We start from the raw sequence: 18,766 nt of genomic DNA, 5'->3' as shown, positions 1-18,766 counted from the left end.
TGTAACCGTGATAGAGTACTTACACAAACCCGGATGGCACAGCCTACTACACACCTAGGCTATATGGCACTGCCTATAGCTTCTAGGCTACAAACCTGTATAGCATTCAGTTACCATACTGAATTTGTCACACATGGTATTTTTGTATCTACACATACAAAAGGTATAGTAAAAATACAGTATGAAAGATAAAATGGTATACCTGTAAAGGGCACTTACCATGACTGGAGCTTGCAGGACTAGAAGTTGTTCCGGGTAAGTCAGTGAGTGGTGAGTGAATATGAAGGCCTAGGACATTATTATAATAACACTACTGTAGACTTTATAAACACTGCACACTTAGGCTTAAACACATTAAATTTATTTTTAAAATGTTTTTCTTCAATAGTAAATTTTTATTTTATAAACTGAAAAATTTTTTTTTAACTTTTTGACTCTCTTGTAATAACATTTAGCTTAAAATACATGTTGTACAGCTGTATAAAAATATTTTTTATATCCTTATTTTATAAACTGTATTTAAAACTTTATTTTTACGAGACACAAATACATACACATTAGCCTAGACTTACACAGGGTCACAATCAACAATATCACTGTCTTCCACTTCCAGATTTTGTCCCATGGGAAGGTCTTCAAGGGCAGTAACATGCACAAAGCTGTCATCTATGATAACAATGCCTTTGTCTGTAATACTTTGAAGGATCTGCCTGAAGTTGTTTTACGGTAAACTTCTGAAAAAATATATAAGTAGAAAAAGTATACTCTAAAATAACAATAGGGCAGGTGCAATGGCTCACACCTGTAACCCCAGCACTTTGGGAGGCCAAGGTAGCCAGATCACTTGAGCCCACAAGTTTGAAACCAGCCTGGACAACAAGGCAAAATCCCATCTCTACAAAAAATACAAAAAATTAGCCGGGCATGGTGGCACGTGCCTGTAGTCCCAGCTACTTGGGAGGCTGAGGTGGGGGATCACCAGAGCCCAGAAGGTTGAGGCTACAGTGAGCCAAGATTGCACTACTGTACTACACTCTGGGCAACAGAGTGAGACCTAATCTGAAAAAAAAAAAAAAAAAAAAAAAAAGATAAAATAAGAATATTATCAGCAAGACAGTAGACCAGCATCACCACAGACATATAAGACATCATGATTGAGATCTATGACATCACTAGGTAGGTGGTAGGAATTTTCCAGCCCCATTATAATCTTATGCAGTCCATCATTGAACAAAATGTCTTTATGTGATCCAAGACTGTACTGCAATATTTTTGGATGATCCTTTCCTTGGCCTCAGGTCATTTCCTCACATGCAGTGGTCAATACTTACCTGAAGAATCAGGACAGATTCATTCCAGACCACAAAAATTCTCTCTCTATGCAGCTTTCTCGCTTCTAGCAAACTCTGGCTGCATTGGTCTCACCAGGCTCTGGGCTCTATCAACAGAGGGATTCCACCAGGCTGATATGTTCCTCTCTCCTTGTACTATGGCTTAGAAATTCTCCCAAGGCAATAAACTGAGGCAAACATAGGACTCACTTTGTTTTCTGTTGATCAAGCTTCACTGTCCTTCATTGTCTGATATCCAATATCTTAGAAAACATTGTTTTATATATTTTGTCCATTTTTTATTGTTTCTGGCCTGTCTCAAACTTTTAACCATTACATGCCAGAACAAAAATTGATGCATTCAAGAAAAAAACTGGATAGATTTGTTTTCCACCACTCTGAATCAAAAACTGATTTATACTTGGTGCCTGAAGAATAGGAAATATTATAGCTTACTTCTTTGTAAATATTAAAGAATGATTATGAAACATCAAATGTATATATATTTTTTAAACTTTCTAGCCCTATGTCATAATGATGTATCATTCTTTTGGAGGAAACAGGATTGTTCATTGCTAAGTAGAATGAATGTAGTAACAAAGAAACAGAGTTAACACTGCACCAGGTATATGAGAACTGCACTTGAGATCCCAAACTGAAATAAACTTATGAATACATAGCACACTCATCACATTAAATAAAATGTTCCCCAATTTTTATTATATTGTTATTTATCTGGGATTATTTCTCCATTTTACATTTAAAAATTAGTGAAATTACATGTAATCATAACTTTTTTCCTTACAAAATAAAGTTATTCATGAAACTTTCATTTTAATCTTAAAACCTTCTTTTCTCCTTATCAACTCATTTCTTTCATCTTAGAAGATTATCAATGTTATATTTTTTTTGTTTTTTTTGAGACAGAGTCTCGCTCTGTTGCCCAGGCTGGAGTGCAGTGGTGTGATGTTGGCTCACTGCAAGCTCCACCTCCCACGTTCACACTATTCTCCTGCCTTAGGCTCTGGAGTAGCTGGGACTACAGGCGCGTGCCGCTACGCTCAGCTAATTTTCTGTATTTTTAGTAGAGACGGGGTTTCACCATGTTAGCCAGGATGGTCTCGATCTCCTGACCTCATGATCGGTCACCTTGGCCTCCCAAAGTGCTGGGATTACAGGCATGAGCTACCATGCCCGGCCAGTTATGGCTTTTAATGATAAATTAATTTGTCATATACCTACAATCATTGTTTGCACAAATTCCCATCAGTTCACTAGGAATCACGAGAAAAAAAAGCAGTGGGTCTGCCACTACAAAACACTTTATGCATCAAACAGATGAAGCAACGGTAAGGTATTTCTGTGATGTGTAACCAGGCTTGTAGAAGACTTTTCCACATCATTGATTTTTTATGTTAAGTCACATAACTTATAGAGGAAAGCTACCTCCCTCTAGTTTTCACTTCCTATATTTTGTTCCATAACTCATTTTCTTCAAATTAAGATTAATTTACACTTAACATTTATAAGACAAGTAGAAATTAACATGGGAAGCAAAGCATACTAGTATATAAAAATGAGGTGAATAAGTACCACAAATAAAAATTATTTAGAACTAAATGACCAACTACTATTATAGTCTATAAAGATTTTCTTGCATTGTTCCTATCCTGGATTTACCAGGCTTCAGTCTTAGATCCTATCTAACCCCTCTAACTATTGCTTTCAAACTTAAGCCTCAGCTACCACACAGGCAGTGCAAAAACAGAACCACTCAAGGAGATGAACCTTCACTATGTCTTAACTTCTCAGTCACAAAACTCCTATTCTGTTTTTTGTTTGTTTGTTTGTTTGTTTTTGAGGTGGAGTTTTGCTGTTGCTGCCCAAGCTGGAGTGCAATGGCGCCATCTCGGCTCACTGCAACCTCTGCCTCCCAGGTTCAAGCAATTCTCCTGCCTCAGGCTACCAAGTAGCTGGGATTACCGGCGCCCACCACCACGGCCCGATAATTTTTTGTATTTTTAGTAGAAATGGGGTTTCACCATGTTAACCAAGCTAGTCTCAAACTTCTGACCTCAGATGATCCGCCTGCCTCAGCCTCCCAAAGTGCTGGGATTACAGGCGTGAGCCACCACACCCGGCCAAAACTCTTGTTCTAGTTGAATAGGCAGAAATGCTATTCTGACTACATCAAACAGAATTCTTTCTGATCCGCAGATATCAAAGGTTTATGAGACAAAATTTTAAAAGGGGCAAAAGGTGAAAAAGAGCCCTACTTTTACTATTAAATTAGCTGTCTGACCTTTGGCAAATACTTAACTTTATGGACCTTAGTTTCTCCATCTAAAACCAGAAAGGAAGTTAGAGGAGATATGACTATAGCAGAACACGGCTTATGGAAATTATGCATTATTGCTCTATAATCCTTAATCCATATATATTAGGACACTGTTTCGAAAATATTGAAGCCTTTAACCTCCTGATATGATGCAATAGGATGCTTATAAACTACCACATAAGAAGTATTTTTGCCCTTGCGCCCAAGTAGTCAAACCTGAACCTAATCAAGCATCTAAATTTTACTATTAGTTTACAGAAAATAAACATGAGAGAATAGGTTGAATGATTGTATGAGGATGGAAACAGCCAGATCCTGAATATGGGAAATTCGATCAGACAAATGACCTAACCTCTACAACAAATAAATGTCAACAAAAAAAGGGGGGACTGTTATATATTGAGACAAAGATATATCAATAAAATGAAATATGTGGACATAGTTTAGCTTCTAATTCAAAGAAACAAGTGCAAAAACATTTTTTGGCAATAATTATAAAAATCCTAACACTCAATATTAGATATTAGATAAAAATGTTACAGTGTCATACATTTCCTTCAAAATAGTTCTGGCTGACAGAAGGGTAGAGTGCGTGTATATGTGAATGAGTATTATGGTAGGGGGAAGGGGGGGACTTGATAATGGTTGGAGCTAGGTGTTGGGTTGTTGGGTTCATTATACAATTCTTTACTTTTGTGTATATTAAAGTATGATTTTCAATTCTATTAAGTACACATTACCTAATTAATATATCACTAGTCCATGTTAAAGAAATGAAATTCTCGAAGCTAAGAACAAAATCTTAAGAAAACAAAAAGACAAAAAAAGTAGTCACTAACAGCCCAGTATAATTATCTAACAAATGATATGTTCTATATTTATTAACAAAATAAACCACTGAAAGCATACATGCAATACAACTCCATTTATATTAAGGTCAAAAAGAGGCTTATTTCGGATATACCGCTAGACAGCCTTAAAACTATAATAAACTCTGAAGACAAGCAAGGTAATAGATAACATGAAATTCAAGATGATGGTTTCCCCTGGGAAGGAGGGGAAATATATTCACAAAGGAACACAAGAGGCTTAAAAGATACCTTTATGTTATGTTTCTTAATTTGGATGCTGGGTATATATGTTCATCTTACTACTCTTCTGTGGTATAATAAAAAAATATATTTATTCTTTGTCCTTGGTTCCTGGAAGAAAGCTCCTAAAACCCTTATAATTTCCTGATAGGAGGTGTCTTTTATACTTCATAATGTATCCCTTTCAGTTATACCTGAGTTTATATTAATGAGATGACTCATAAGGGTTGGGAGATAGAGAGGGACCCTAGGTATCTTCAGGATGGAGGCTGGTTACCAGAAAAACCAACTAGGTATTTATAGGACTGAAACTTTTAGCCCATCTCACTATCTCTGACAAGGAGAGAAGAACTGGAGACTGAGTTCAAATAAGTGACTAGTGATTAATAATTAACGAATCATGTCTGATCAATGAAACCTCATATAAAAACTTTGAAACCATCTGGCTTAAGGGGCTTCCAAACACATTAATGTGCTGGGAGGGTGGCACACACAAAGAGGACATGAAAGTTTTGCATCCTCTGTCCCCCATACCTTCCCCGATGTGTCTCTTCCATTTGGCTGTTCTCGAGTTGTATCCTTTACACAAAAACTGTAGTAGTAAAATAGTGCTTTCTTAAGTTCTGTGAGTCATTCTAGCAAATTATCAAACCTGGGGGGTAGGTCATGGGAATGCCCAAATATGGGGTCAGCCTGGAAGAAGTCCAAGTAGGTTGGGAATATCTGAGACTTGTGGCTGGGCATGTGAAATGGAGGCAGTCTTGTGGCACTGAGCACTTAACCTGTGGCATCTGTGCTAACTTCAGGCAATTAGTATCAAAATTGAATTGCATTGTAGGACATCCAGCTGGTGTCAGGGAATTGCTATTGGAATGATGTATCATTAAATGGGTAGGTGGGTGTGTTTCATACATACTTTCTTTTCTCATAAATGACATATTTAATAGGAATAATTCAACTACTGTGAATTTAAAAATCAAACAAAAAACTATGAAGTTGCACATACTTTTTAACTTATGGGACAAGTCATTATTCATAGGTCTTAAGTCTCAAAAGAGGCAGGATTGCCTGGATTCTCTCATTTGCAATTTTATCTTTCAATCTAATAAGAATGGCTTCATTAATTTTTTACACAAAACATTATCAATCTGGGCATTTTCTGGCTTATTTCCCAATAACTTACTCAGAATTTGGCACATCAAAAACTTCACTGCTGTTTACCACAGTACTGAAACAAAAACAAACGAAAACTTATTCCCAAGTGGCATTATAACAATTGCTTGATTTTCCCCAAGTTCAGAATGAAGACTTTAATAACTCAAAAGGGGCTACAATTCATGCAAACTAAGAAAAGCTACAATGCTACTTTCATGCATAGGTATACTAAATACACATTTATATAGTCTCAAAATAGTCCTTGTCTGAAATATTTGCTAAATAACAAGAATGCAACAACTTTTTGACCAAAAAAATGATCTTTTGCATTCCTTCCCAGGTAGGGCATTAATTTATTTACCTAAAATTGGTTTCTTATAATTTTATTTTAAATGTAAGCTACTATTACCTAACAAATCAGCTTTTAATTATAATCTTATTTTAGCCTACAGAAAAATATGTATAAGGTCCTTTTGTTTGAAATGTCACTGTCTTCATTTTTCTCTTTATCCTCTTTCTGTTTGGTGAAATGACATAACAAACTGCTGCAAATTCTGTTTCTCACTCTACTGTTGGTTCATATTTGCAGATCATCATAGCTTAATTGATACAATGAACAAATGCCTCTTAAAAAACTGTTTTACTGGCCAGCAGAAATAAAAAACAAACCCTTCACAAATTACACTGATAAAAGTCTCTGTCCCTAACACTATCATAACTCTCAAGAATCTTAACAATTTCACTCTCACCAGGCTGGAGTGCAGTGGCGTGATTTCGGCTCACTGCAACCTCTGCCTCCTGGGTTCAAGCGATTCTCCTGCCTCAGCCTCCTGAGTAGCTGGAACCACATCCAGCTAATTTTTGTATTTTTAGTAGAGACAGGGTTTCACCATGTTGGTCAGGATCTCCTGATCTCATGATCTGCCCGCTTCAGCCTCTCAAAGTGCTAGGATTACAGGCGTGAGCTACCGTGCCGGGCTAAAATCTCTACTTTTTAATAATTATTAATTATCCATCCAGTAGAAAAAACTGAGAAAACTAAACCTGGGTAATATTTACCCAAGTCTCTTGTTTTCGAATTGCTTCTGTCATGGAGCAAGGTGGCACAGATTTTGATCACAAGAGATTTTGATTTTTCTAAACATCCTTGAATCTATCTGGAGAAATGTGCTACAGGTACAGTTCAGGAACAACAACAAAAAAGAAAAAACCCAACACCCAATGGTCCCAATTCAACACTGCTTTTTAAAATTAAGCTATCACACAACGATTTGTTTTTGTTAAACATTTTATCATTCTAACTCATATTCCCAAACTTTTCAGGATTTTACTTATCTATCAAAAAATCCCAATTATATTCCTGTTCTTTCCAATCCTACACCCCCGCCCCCCCCCCCCAAAAAAAGCAAAACCTCTCATTCTCTGCTGATAGGAATGTAGAACAGATCACTCCATGAAGGGCAATTGTAAATATCTATCATATTTGCAAACACATTTCCTCTTGGATCCAGCAATTCTTTAATTCTTTTCAGAATCTGACAGTTACCCCTGCAAATGTAGAAATGACATGTATTCACTGAACAATTGTTTCTAATATCTAAAGACTGGAAACAACGTCGAGTGTCGTCCACCTATGTGTGATTTACTGTATAAACTGGAGTATATCTACAAAATGGAGTATGTGACAGAAAAAATAAGTTTAATTGAATACTGATGAGGAATATCCAGAATATACAGTAAAACGGGGAAAACAAACAAAACAACCACGAACAGTGCAGAAAATATTGAAGGACAGACCCAGCGAAACGAGACTGTATATTCTCATCTGCTTGTATCTCTGCATGAAGACCGGAAGGATAAATAAGAAACTAATTTAAAATGATTACCCGTTGAAGACTATTAGGAATGGTACTGTACAGGGACTAGAAAGTGTTTCTCGCTGCATTTCTTTTCACGTAGTTTGAGCCATGTAAAATAAATATTCGCTAATCTTTTGATTAAAAGCTTTAAAAATCCAGTGGGAGAGGCTGGGTGTGGTGGCTCACCCCTGTAATCCCAGCACTTTGGGAGGCCCAGGCGGATGGATCACCTGAAGTCAGAAGTTCGAAACCAGCCTGGCCAACACGGTGAAACCTCGTCTCTACTAAAAATACGAAAATCAGCCGGGCGTGGTGGCGGGCACCTGTAATCCCAGCCACTTGGGAGGCTGAGGCAGGAGAATCGCTTGAACTGGGAGGCGGAGGTTGCAGTGAGCCGAGGTTGTGCCACTACACTCCAGCCTGGGCGAGAGTGAGACTCCGTCTCAAAAAAAAAAAAAATCCAGTGGGAGAATCAAAATTTTTTAAAAATTTGACTGTGTAATCCTACAAGAAGTAAGTAGCTTGAGGAAGAGAAATGCTGATAAAGTCGCATTAAGTTTCAGAGTTGAAATTCAAGCTTCGGTATCTAACATTTGTTTCCCTGTTTCTTTAAGGTAGAATTACAAAAAAACCATATATATGACATACATATGTCAAACCAAAAAATAAAGTATATATTGTAAATATATAAGTATATATATTCTCCTTTATATATGTATTTTTTTGTTTCATATATACACACACACACATATATATATAAACCAGAAAAATACTTGGTTTGTGACAAAGATGCACTTATTTGCACGAACCTATCTTGTTAATGACCAAGAAATGTGCTTTGTTACAATCATTAGAGGACAGAAATATACATACATATTTACATCTATGTAATGAAATGCAGGTTTATCTTAAAAAACCAATGACCTGCTAACTGAAAGAGTCGCACACTAATACTATCATTATTAAACACAATGCTATTCTCTAAAGAAGTAAATAGGTGAAATGATATCAAAGTTCAAAATTCTCTAACTCTTCCGCAAAGACTGTGAAAATCACCTTGGAGTGTATGAACCAGCGTCCTGGCCCCGCCGGCTCCGGGCTGGGGCGTGCGCGGGCCGGGAGCGCTTACCCCGCGGCAGGAGCGATTCACCACCAGCTTCGCCTGGTTGTGGTGCGGCTGCTGCGCCAGCCGAAAGGCCTCCTTAATCCGCAGCAGTCTCTTTTCGCTCCCATGGCTCTGGGACTCTGTCCGGACAAGCCCTGTCCGCGTTCCGCTACAGCCGACCCGCCCACCAATCCAGAGGCAGAGCTCTCCGCGGCGTCTCCTCAGGCTTCTTGTCAGAGGGCCCCAGGCTCCCAGGGAGTCGTTACCGCTCAGGCATTCAAATAACTCCCGCGAGAGGAGGAAATCCCGCGAGACTGCCGGCATTGCGTAGGGAAGTGGAAAAGTAGAGCCTGCACCGCCGGCTCTCTGGACTCCCGGACACCGCCGCGGTCTCACGCATGCGCAGAGGGCCTATCCAGGTCTTTCTGGCTGGAATGTGGAATTTGTGAGGTAAGCCGGAAGTGGTGTTGCGCAGGGAATTGTGGGGAGAGTTGAGGTGTACCTCCGCTGCAGAGACCTGAGGTTTGCGGCGCTGGGCCTGGCTGGGTTGCTGCGTAGGGGCCGGAGGTGAGGCGAAAAGAAGGACAACCTCTGATGGGAGTGGACCGGAGTCCGCTAAAGCGAAACATTCCAGGGTTCGTTGCGGGGAAATATAGTCTGGTTTTGTCCCCCGTATGAATTGAGGGAAGGTGAGAGCAGCAGCAATCCGGGCCTGAAGGGTGATTATGCTAGGGTCGGCCGAGGGGTTCAGGCCAAAGTTCTTTGAAATCCTAGTTGGATACCTGGAGGACGAGAAAACCGGTCAGGAGTCCCCTGGGAAGAGGGTCATGTTTTAATCTAGCTAAAGCTGGTACCTGGTAGTTTCCACTCTTAAGGCCTAGTGTACTAACTAATGTGTGCGCAATATCAAAACAGGAAACAAAGGGAAATGCAAGAGATGGAAGGTAATTTTAAGTTAGTGGCTGTATGACAGTTTCGCAGTGCCTTCAGGAAGGTATCCAGCCTTATAAATCCTTTTTTAAAATAGACGATTTCAGACAGACAAAAGGTAGAAACGAAACTGTAATACATTTGTACTCACCACTGAATTGGAGAAATAAATGATTATATTAAGTAATTGAAGTCCTTTGTCAGCTCTACCCCATCTCATTCTCTTCCCTTTTGCCCAAGGAAACCACTCTCCCAACCACCTTTCTGCAATCAGTAATGTGTACATCTTTTTGCAGCTAGCTTGTTTTACATAATGTTTTTGAGATTTGTCAGTGTTGTATAACTCCACCTCATTCATCTTAATAGCTGAACGGATATTCTATTATTTTAATATATCACTGTTAAGTATCTCCAGTGCCTGACATACTTTAGGACTGTAGGTAGCTAAATGTTAGTTGAATGTATGACTGCTGTAGCATTTGAACTAAGTAAAAAATAATAAATAGGACTTCATATGACCCAACAAGAGTATTCCAGGCAAAGGGAATAGTAGCCAAAAGCAGAGACATGAAAGTACATGAACTATTTCAAGAATGTCCATACTTTTAGTACTGAAATGTGGAATGTATGGAGATCATGTGATGAAGGAGAAACCTGGAAAGATGAGGCTTAACCTTAGAGTATACACAAGCTCGGTGCCATTAAATGCTTTTCCAGTTATGAAGAAGCTGGTTAGAGCTGTATTTTCAGAAGATGATACTCACAGCACACTAGAGATATATCTTAGGATATAAAAGATTAGTGACAGGGAATTTTAGACTATCAAGCATTATAACAACAATCATTGCATTAAGCAAGTAACACAACCAGCCAGACTAAAAATCCTAAAACATTCTCCTAGTCCATCATATTATCACATTCCTAAACAATTATTAATATTTCATATTTTCTTCTGACAAACTTGCAACATTTTCTACTTGGGCCTCTCGCTTAGATGATACCTCGCATCCTATTCAGTTAAAAAAGAACTTCCCCATGCTTTCATCACCACATCTACGAGATCTGTTCCCTAATATACTGCCACTGCTATTACTGTAGGTGAACTGTCTGATTTAGGAGGGAGAGTAAACCCTTTAAAAATAACTTTTTAATACAATAGTGACTGAACTAGTGTTATAAACTTTCAAGGGGGCATTGAAACATGAAAAGTAAGAATATGAAAGAATGGAATGGTTAAAAGACAATTGCTTCTAAGAGAATAATGATCCATATATAGAGTAATGTAAAAATAAGATACTTTTTTAATGTATGTTTCTTTTTTTCAGGTAGATTTAGGTTCTAAGCTTTAAAAGCTAAATCTAAATTTACATGTATGTTTTTATAGGATCTTTGTTTCTACTGTTTCTTAACATAAGCAGTTTATTATGAAATAGAATCTTCGACAATCCTATTTTAAATAATATGTTGTATTAGCCTTTGTCTTACATATTTCCAAATTGTCCAGATATAGTTGGATAGCTTATTTGTTACTGACTGTGATAAAAATAGAATGTACATTGTATAGTTTACTACAGGTGTCATTAATTTTCTTATTATTTCAAATACATTGAGTAACTACCATACAGCAAGCACTATTCTAGGAACAAGTAGATAAGATTTATTAGTGGAAAATCACTAACCTGAAACCAATCATATGACCATGTTAATGCACCTTGGTGTATGGGAAACTTTCAACTACAAATATTTGATTACTTTAATTGTAATTCTTAAGGGAGGCTAAATAGATGGATAGCTGAATAAAGTTATTACTTGGAAATGTTGCCATGTAGCCACAGGAGCCAATTTCAGTGCACACATCTTAAGCATCAGTGTACACATTTATAGGTCTTTGGTGTTTTTGACCAGCAGAACCCACCTGTATTATGGAATCACACTGGTGTACTTGATCGTGTTCGGGTATGAACATGCTCTGATTTACATTGAGTACTAATTGAGAATGTCTATTTAAATTAAAGTTCCGGAACTTATGGTTAGGCCAGAACCTCAGGTTTGAACTTCTCCCCTAAAATTCCTCTGGCTTCTCATTAAAGCTGCTTTCAGAGATGTAAGTAAAGAAAGTCAAACAAAAGACTTTGTAGCACGTTTTGTTTAGCATGTTTTGTTTAGCACTGTTTTTCTTGAGCTATATATGATAAATATCTAGGGAGAGGTGGCAGAAGGACAAAATTGTAGTCGTTTGAAGTTTCTTGGGGGAAAGTTGAAGCATTAAAACATGTTAGCATCGTTATATGAACTTTTAACTATGGAAGGAAGAGTCAATATTCCCTTTCAGGCAGGTGTTTATCTGGTTTAGACTGCCTCAAGGCTGTGTATTGCCCTTCAACTTTTCTTATGCATTAAAAAGAGGTCTACATGCATTTGCCTTCAGCAGTGTAGTTCTAATCTAATATATTGATGACCACCCACTGTGCTGGGACATCCAAGACATATGTACCATAAACTCTTTAGTCCTCCTATTGTCCTTGGCAGAGGACATAAAACCTAATAAGAAAATCTTTGTCCCTTTCCAGCCAAGGTTAAGAATTTGTAACATGTCATCTTTCAAGGAAGCATCTAACCAAGATTAAGTCAAAGGCATCTACCAGGTCCTGAATTCTCTCCCAGATGCACACCTTTTAAGGTACAATCAGGTACCATATGTAATAAATCTCTAGCTATTTAACCATCATTAAAGCATTTAGGACTTTGATTTCCTAGAAGAACTCATGGTCCACAAAATAATTGTGTTAAAAGGTAAAAAACCTGATCAGGAAAAAGAGGTTTAGGGCCAAACTATACAACTTTGTAACTAGACCAATAACACAAAATAACAGTGTTTTTAAATGTACCCAGGATTTATTTTAATCAGATATGGTAAGATATGCAGATGTGAAAATGATTATCATGAAAGAAGAAATTTTTATACTCCTGGATCCCTAGAAACAGGAAGCATAGCACCTTACACCATGCAAGGGTGCCATACCTGGAAGCAGCAGGGTCAGTGGGGAGAGGAAGTACAAGGAAGCTGCAGGAAAGCCTTTATTCGGTTTTCTTAGGAAGGAATGGGCAAAACTGGATAAGCAGGCTTGAACAGGTTTAAAATTGGCTAGTTCAAATTATTTTGGCTGACTTGGGACATAGGGGATATCCCTAGTTGCCTGGTAGCTCGTCCTGGAGTGATTAGGACAGGGCAATATTGGCCAGGAGTATAAGAACCCAAGATGTCTGTTGTGGGGGTGGGGGGGATTCTGGACTGGTTAGTTTGCATAGGAATTAGCTAACCCTGGGAGAGGTAGTACCTCTGCAGTCATCGAGGAACCACCTAGATACCAGATCATTAACAATACAAAGATAAGAAAATACAATTAATGTAAACAGTCATAATAAACATACAGTATTAACACAGGTAAGACATGTTGAATTTTTAATAAATAAACACTACAGTAAATGTAAGACTGCACCCCTCCCAAAAAATTTGAGGTAATTTGATGGAAAACTATATAAGGAAAAGTTGAAACTACTGTTATGGTCATAAGACTGAAATATACTATGATCCAAGAGAGCAGTGTATCACTACCAAGGCAGGCATGACCAAGATAGGTGCAGCCAAGCAAAAAGGAAGTATGTATGGCGAATAAGCTATAGTCCTTCATGGCTTGCGGTATTCTGTGTTGCTAATATACTTTCCAACTCCTGATGCCAACTTCTGGGTTTTACTGTTACTGTTTTTCTATTTACTAATCTCGAAGTGGTTTGCCTTACAGAAATAGGCCTAAGCCAATATAAGATTGTGATAAAGAGAGCTATAGACTTTTTGCCTCACCATCCATGATCTCGGATATCATAAAGGCCCCCATAGCTGGCAGTAATATTACTTTGTACAGTGATTCTTTAATGTCTTATCTCTGGTCTTATTCCCAGGTCAAGGATGCATTCCAGGAAAGTTCCATAAAAATATACCATCAGCTCCAACCCGATATTTGACCTAGCCATGGAAAACCTCATTGGCTCCTCACTAGATCAGACCATAAAAATGATTCAGGAATGAAAATCTAAGATAAATTCCCACCACTTCAAGATGTTCTTATACAAGTCAACAGTCTAGCAGATCCGCTAGTCTCTTTCATCATCAAGCAGACATACTCAAGGTACCAACACAGCAAAGGCACAAAATGTCTCTATATCAGTGTTTTTCACAGTATATGTGAGACCCATTAGTGAGGCATGAAATCAATTCTGTGAGTCACAATGAACTTGTTTTAAAAAAAACAAAATAAAATGTAAAATACCAAAGTGTTTTGCATGAATCCTTTGCCTGAATTGTGCACATTACAAGGAATGCTGAGTTCAATTTCAATATGTGAGAGGGTTATTTGATGGAGGGGATATGATGAATATAATGTATATTGGCTAAGAAGTGGTTTTCAGTCGTTTGTTCAGGGGTGTCTTGCTTGATTTTTATAATAGCAAGGTTAATGTTGTACAGTCACATTTTATATTACAATTACTTGCAACTAGTTGTGAAGTCTGAGATATTCAGTTGAGATTCATTTGCAAACTTTGAGTGTAGTTTTTGAAAATATGTTATTTAGACTATATATATTTTTTCTTCTTTTTTGAGTTAATGCCAATTATAACATTTTAATCAAACTGGAACAAATTGCTATTAAAATGGATCATTTCTTTATTAAAAGAAAGAGGAATAGTGAAGTGAAATATACAGAAGCATGTTCAAGTTCATCTGTTGAATCTGGAATTGTGGATAGTGACAATATTGAGAAAAATACTGACTCCAGTCTGCAAACTTCAAGTTCATTTGAGCCGCATTTCAAAAAGAAAAAAGTAAGTGCAAGACGTTATAATGAAGATTACTTAAAATACGGCTTTATCAAATGTGAAAAACCCTTTGAAAATGACAGACCTCAGTGTGTTATTTGTAATAATATTCTTGCAAATGAAAGCTTAAAACCTTCAAAATTAAAAAGGCACTTAGAAACTCAGCATGCTGAACTTATTGATAAGCCTCTTGAATATTTTCAAAGAAAGAAAAAAGATGTAAAGTTATCAACACAATTTCTTAGTTGTTCTACTACTGTTAGTGAGAAAGCCTTATTATCATCATATTTAGTTGCATATCGTGTGGCAAAAGAAAAAATAGCTAACACAGCTGCTGAAAAAATTATTCTTCCAGCGTGTTTGGATATGGTGCGTACAATATTTGATGATAAATCCGCTGATAAATTAAAAACTATACCTAATGATAACACAGTATCTCTTCGAATTTGTACTATTGCAGAACATTTAGAAACAATGCTTATTACTCGGTTACAGTCTGGTATAGATTTTGCAATCCAGCTTGATGAAAGCACTGATATTGGAAGCTGCACAACACTTTTAGTTTATGTCAGATATGCGTGGCAAGATGATTTTATGGAGGATTTTTTGTGTTTTTTAAATTTAACCTCACACCTAAGTGGATTAGATATTTTTACAGAATTAGAAAGGCACATAGTTGGCCAATATAAATTAAACTGGAAAAACTGTAAAGGAATTACAAGTGACGGCACAGCAACCATAACTGGAAAACATAGCAGAGTAATTAAAAAATTACTAGAAGTTACTAATAATGGTGCTGTGTGGAATCATTGTTTTATACATCGTGAAGGTTTAGCATCCAGAGAAATTCCACAGTCTCTCATGGAAGTTTTGAAAAATGCAGTGAAAGTTGTTAATTTTATTAAAGGAAGCTCATTGAATAGCCGGCTTCTTGAAACATTTTGTTCAGAGATTGGAACTAACCATACCCACTTACTTTATCATACCAAAGTTCGCTGGTTGTCTCAAGGGAAAATACTAAGCAGGGTTTATGAGCTCAGGAATGAGATTCACTTTTTTCTCATTGAAAAAAAATCTCATTTGGCAAATATTTTTGAAGATGATACTTGGGTAACAAAATTGGCATATTTAACTGATATTTTTAGCATTCTTAATGAACTGAGTTTAAAACTACAGGGGAAAAACAGTGATGTATTCCAACATGTTGAACGTATTCAGGGATTTCGAAAGACATTATTGTTATGGCAAGTAAGACTTAAAAGTAATCGTCCTAGCTACTACATGTTTCCAAGATTTTTGCAACATATTGAAGAGAATATTATTAATGAAAACATTTTGAAAGAAATAAAATTAGAGATATTGTTGCATCTCACTTCTCTATCTCAAACTTTTAACCATTTCTTTCCAGAAGAAAAATTTGAAACATTAAGGGAAAACAGTTGGGTCAAAGATCCATTTGCTTTTCGAAACCCTGAATCAATAATTGAGCTAAACTTGGTGCCTGAAGAAGAGAATGAATTATTGCAGCTTAGTTCTTCATATACATTGAAGAATGATTATGAGACCTTAAGTTTATCAGCATTTTGGATTAAGGTAAAGGAAGACTTTCCATTGTTAAGTAGAAAGAGTGTCCTGCTATTACTACCATTCACAACAACTAGTTTGTGTGAACTAGGGTTTTCCATCTTAACCCAGTTCAAAACAAAGGAAAGAAATGGGCTGAATGGTGCAGCAGCTATGCGGGTAGCATTATCTTCCTGTGTTCCAGACTGGAATGAACTTATGAACAGGCAAGCACACCCATCATAGTAAATAAAATCTTACCTAGTTTTTGTTTTTGCATTTCTTATTTTGTAGTATTTTTCTATGTTATATTTAAATGGTACTATAACATTGTGATACTTTTGTTATGTTTTAATTTTTGTTGTATTTAATAAAATTATGTTCATTGAACAAAAATTTAATGAATTTCTGTTAGAGGCCAGGAATTATTCCAGAGACATTTGGAATACAAAAGTGAGCAAAACAGATAATTCCCTAGTAGAGTTTGTATCCTGGCAAGGAGAAATTGAAAATAAACCTAATAAATAAGCTTTATAATATTTAGAAGCTATTAAGTGCTACAGAAAGAGTAGTAAAAAGGAAGATCAGGGAAGTATTGGGGAACCAAACCATGAAGGGTTCTGAAGACCATTATTGGGCCTCTGGCTTTTGTCAGTGGACTAGAGAACAGTTGAAGGGTTTAAGCAAAGGAGAGAAATGATCTGAGCTAGGTTTTAATAAACACTCTGGTCACCATTTTAAATGCTTAGGATAAGTCTGAATTAAATGTTACTTTCCCCTCACTGGGCATGGTGGCTCAGACCTGTAATCCCAGCACTTTGGCAGGCCATGGCAGAAGGATCAGTTGAGCCCAGGAGTTCAAGACCATCCTGGGCAACATAGTGAGACCTTGTTTCTACTAAAATTTTTTTAAAAATAAGCCAGGTGTGGTGGTGCACACCTGTAGTCCCAGCTACTCGGGAGGCTGAGGCAGGAGGGTTGCTTGAGCTCAGGAGTTTGAAGTTGCAGTCATCTGTGACTGCACCACTACAGTCCAGCCTGAGCAAGAGAGTGAAACCCTGTCTCAAAAAAATTAAATGTTACTTCCCTAAAAAAAACCTTTTCTAACCACCCTAGGGTAAATCCTCCATTATTACTTTTATTTATTTGTTTTCCTTGTAGTATATAATATGTAATAATTTTGATTGCTAATTGTCATTCTGCCATCTTGGAGTATATAATTTGTAATTATTTGATTACTATTCTTCCATAGTGGGGGAGATGATGTCCATTTGTCTGATACATAGTGTGTATTCAATATACATTTGCTAAAGAATACATGAATCAATAATACCTAACATCTGTAATTTGCAGTCATTCCCAAGAGTAATTATTAAATATGTGGCAATTTTCTTTGCCTTTTTTACTTTCAAAAATCTAACTTTGACATAACTTCTGTAACCATCCAGAAATGACATTGATGTTGCTTCTTCACATTGTTGCTGATGCTTAAGCAATGTATATTGTGTAATATACAACATAGTCTTCAAATTAATTTCAACCTCTGCTTCTCTGTGTACTCCATTATCCCACTGGATGATATCATTTGGCATAGTCATTCTCATTAAAATCATACAGGGTAGCAGTACCTTTCCATCTGCTCCTGTGCCTAGCCTTATTTAATTTTTCAGATTTTCTATTCTATTGAAGGTAATTGATTTTTTTCTTTTTTGATGCTTGAAATAAAGTGTTGAAAAACAATTCTCTGTGAATAGCTCGTATTTCTGCACAGTCTGAATCCCGTGTTTGACCGTTCACATCCAAATTAAGAATGTATAAAGGAAACATTCCAGGATAGTGAAGCTAGAGATAGCACCTCCCGTAAACACATCCCAGGGAAGTAAAGATAAAGCCTTCTCTTTTGTCACACCAGGAGGTGAATTTGCCTACATTCCAGAAATAATGAGTAATCTCTCTGGAGAAGATGGGCAGACATGTCAGCAACCCTATAAAAGCCTAGAAACTTAAAATTTGGGGCTCCTGTTCTGTAGTGCAACCCACTCCATGCAGAGGTAACACCTGGCCCTTAGTGTATTACATTACAGGAATTGGAGCATGGGGAACACACACAGTGCTACTCTGGCTGCTGTTGGGTTTTGGGGTTTTTTTGTTTTTTTTGAGACGGAGTCTGGCTTTGTCTCCCAGGCTGGGGTGCAGTGGCGCGATCTCGGCTCACTGCAAGCTCCGCCTCCTGGGTTCACGCCATTCTCCTGCCTCAGCCTCTGGAGCAGCTGGTACTACGGGTGCCTGCCAACACGCCCGGCTAGTTTTTGTGTGTGTGTGTATTTTTAGTAGAGACAGGGTTTCACCGTGTTAGCCAGGATGGTCTCAATCTCCTGACCTCGTGATCCACCTGCCTTGGCCTCCCAAAGTGCTGGGATTACAGTCGTGAGCCACCGTGCCCGGCCTCTGGCTGCTGTTTTTATTGTAAATAAGAAACTGTCTCTGATCCAGAGGTTTGTGTGTTTCTGTGTCTCCTT

At 37.4% G+C, this 18,766-nt stretch overlaps 1 protein-coding gene across 1 annotated transcript; it reads left to right on the top strand.

Moving 5' to 3' along the window:
* The first annotated feature begins 9,331 nt into the window (after nt 1–9,331).
* FAM200B (family with sequence similarity 200 member B) lies at nt 9,332–17,987 on the top strand. Its single transcript, XM_073012500.1, has 2 exons — nt 9,332–9,446; nt 13,770–17,987. The coding sequence occupies exon 2, from the start codon at nt 14,520–14,522 to the stop codon at nt 16,491–16,493; it is 1,974 nt and encodes a 657-aa protein (XP_072868601.1). The 5' UTR covers nt 9,332–9,446; nt 13,770–14,519; the 3' UTR covers nt 16,494–17,987.
* Nucleotides 17,988–18,766: the final 779 nt, after the last annotated feature.

The sequence above is a fragment of the Chlorocebus sabaeus genome, chromosome 27 (genome assembly GCF_047675955.1).
Source record: "Chlorocebus sabaeus isolate Y175 chromosome 27, mChlSab1.0.hap1, whole genome shotgun sequence".
NCBI lineage: Eukaryota > Metazoa > Chordata > Mammalia > Primates > Cercopithecidae > Chlorocebus > Chlorocebus sabaeus.
This window is presented reverse-complemented; position numbering and strand designations above follow the sequence as displayed.

Bases quoted from the DNA above. Each gene is read 5' to 3' on its own strand.
- FAM200B (XM_073012500.1), top strand. From the start codon at position 14,520: ATGGATCATTTCTTTATTAAAAGAAAGAGGAATAGTGAAGTGAAATAT.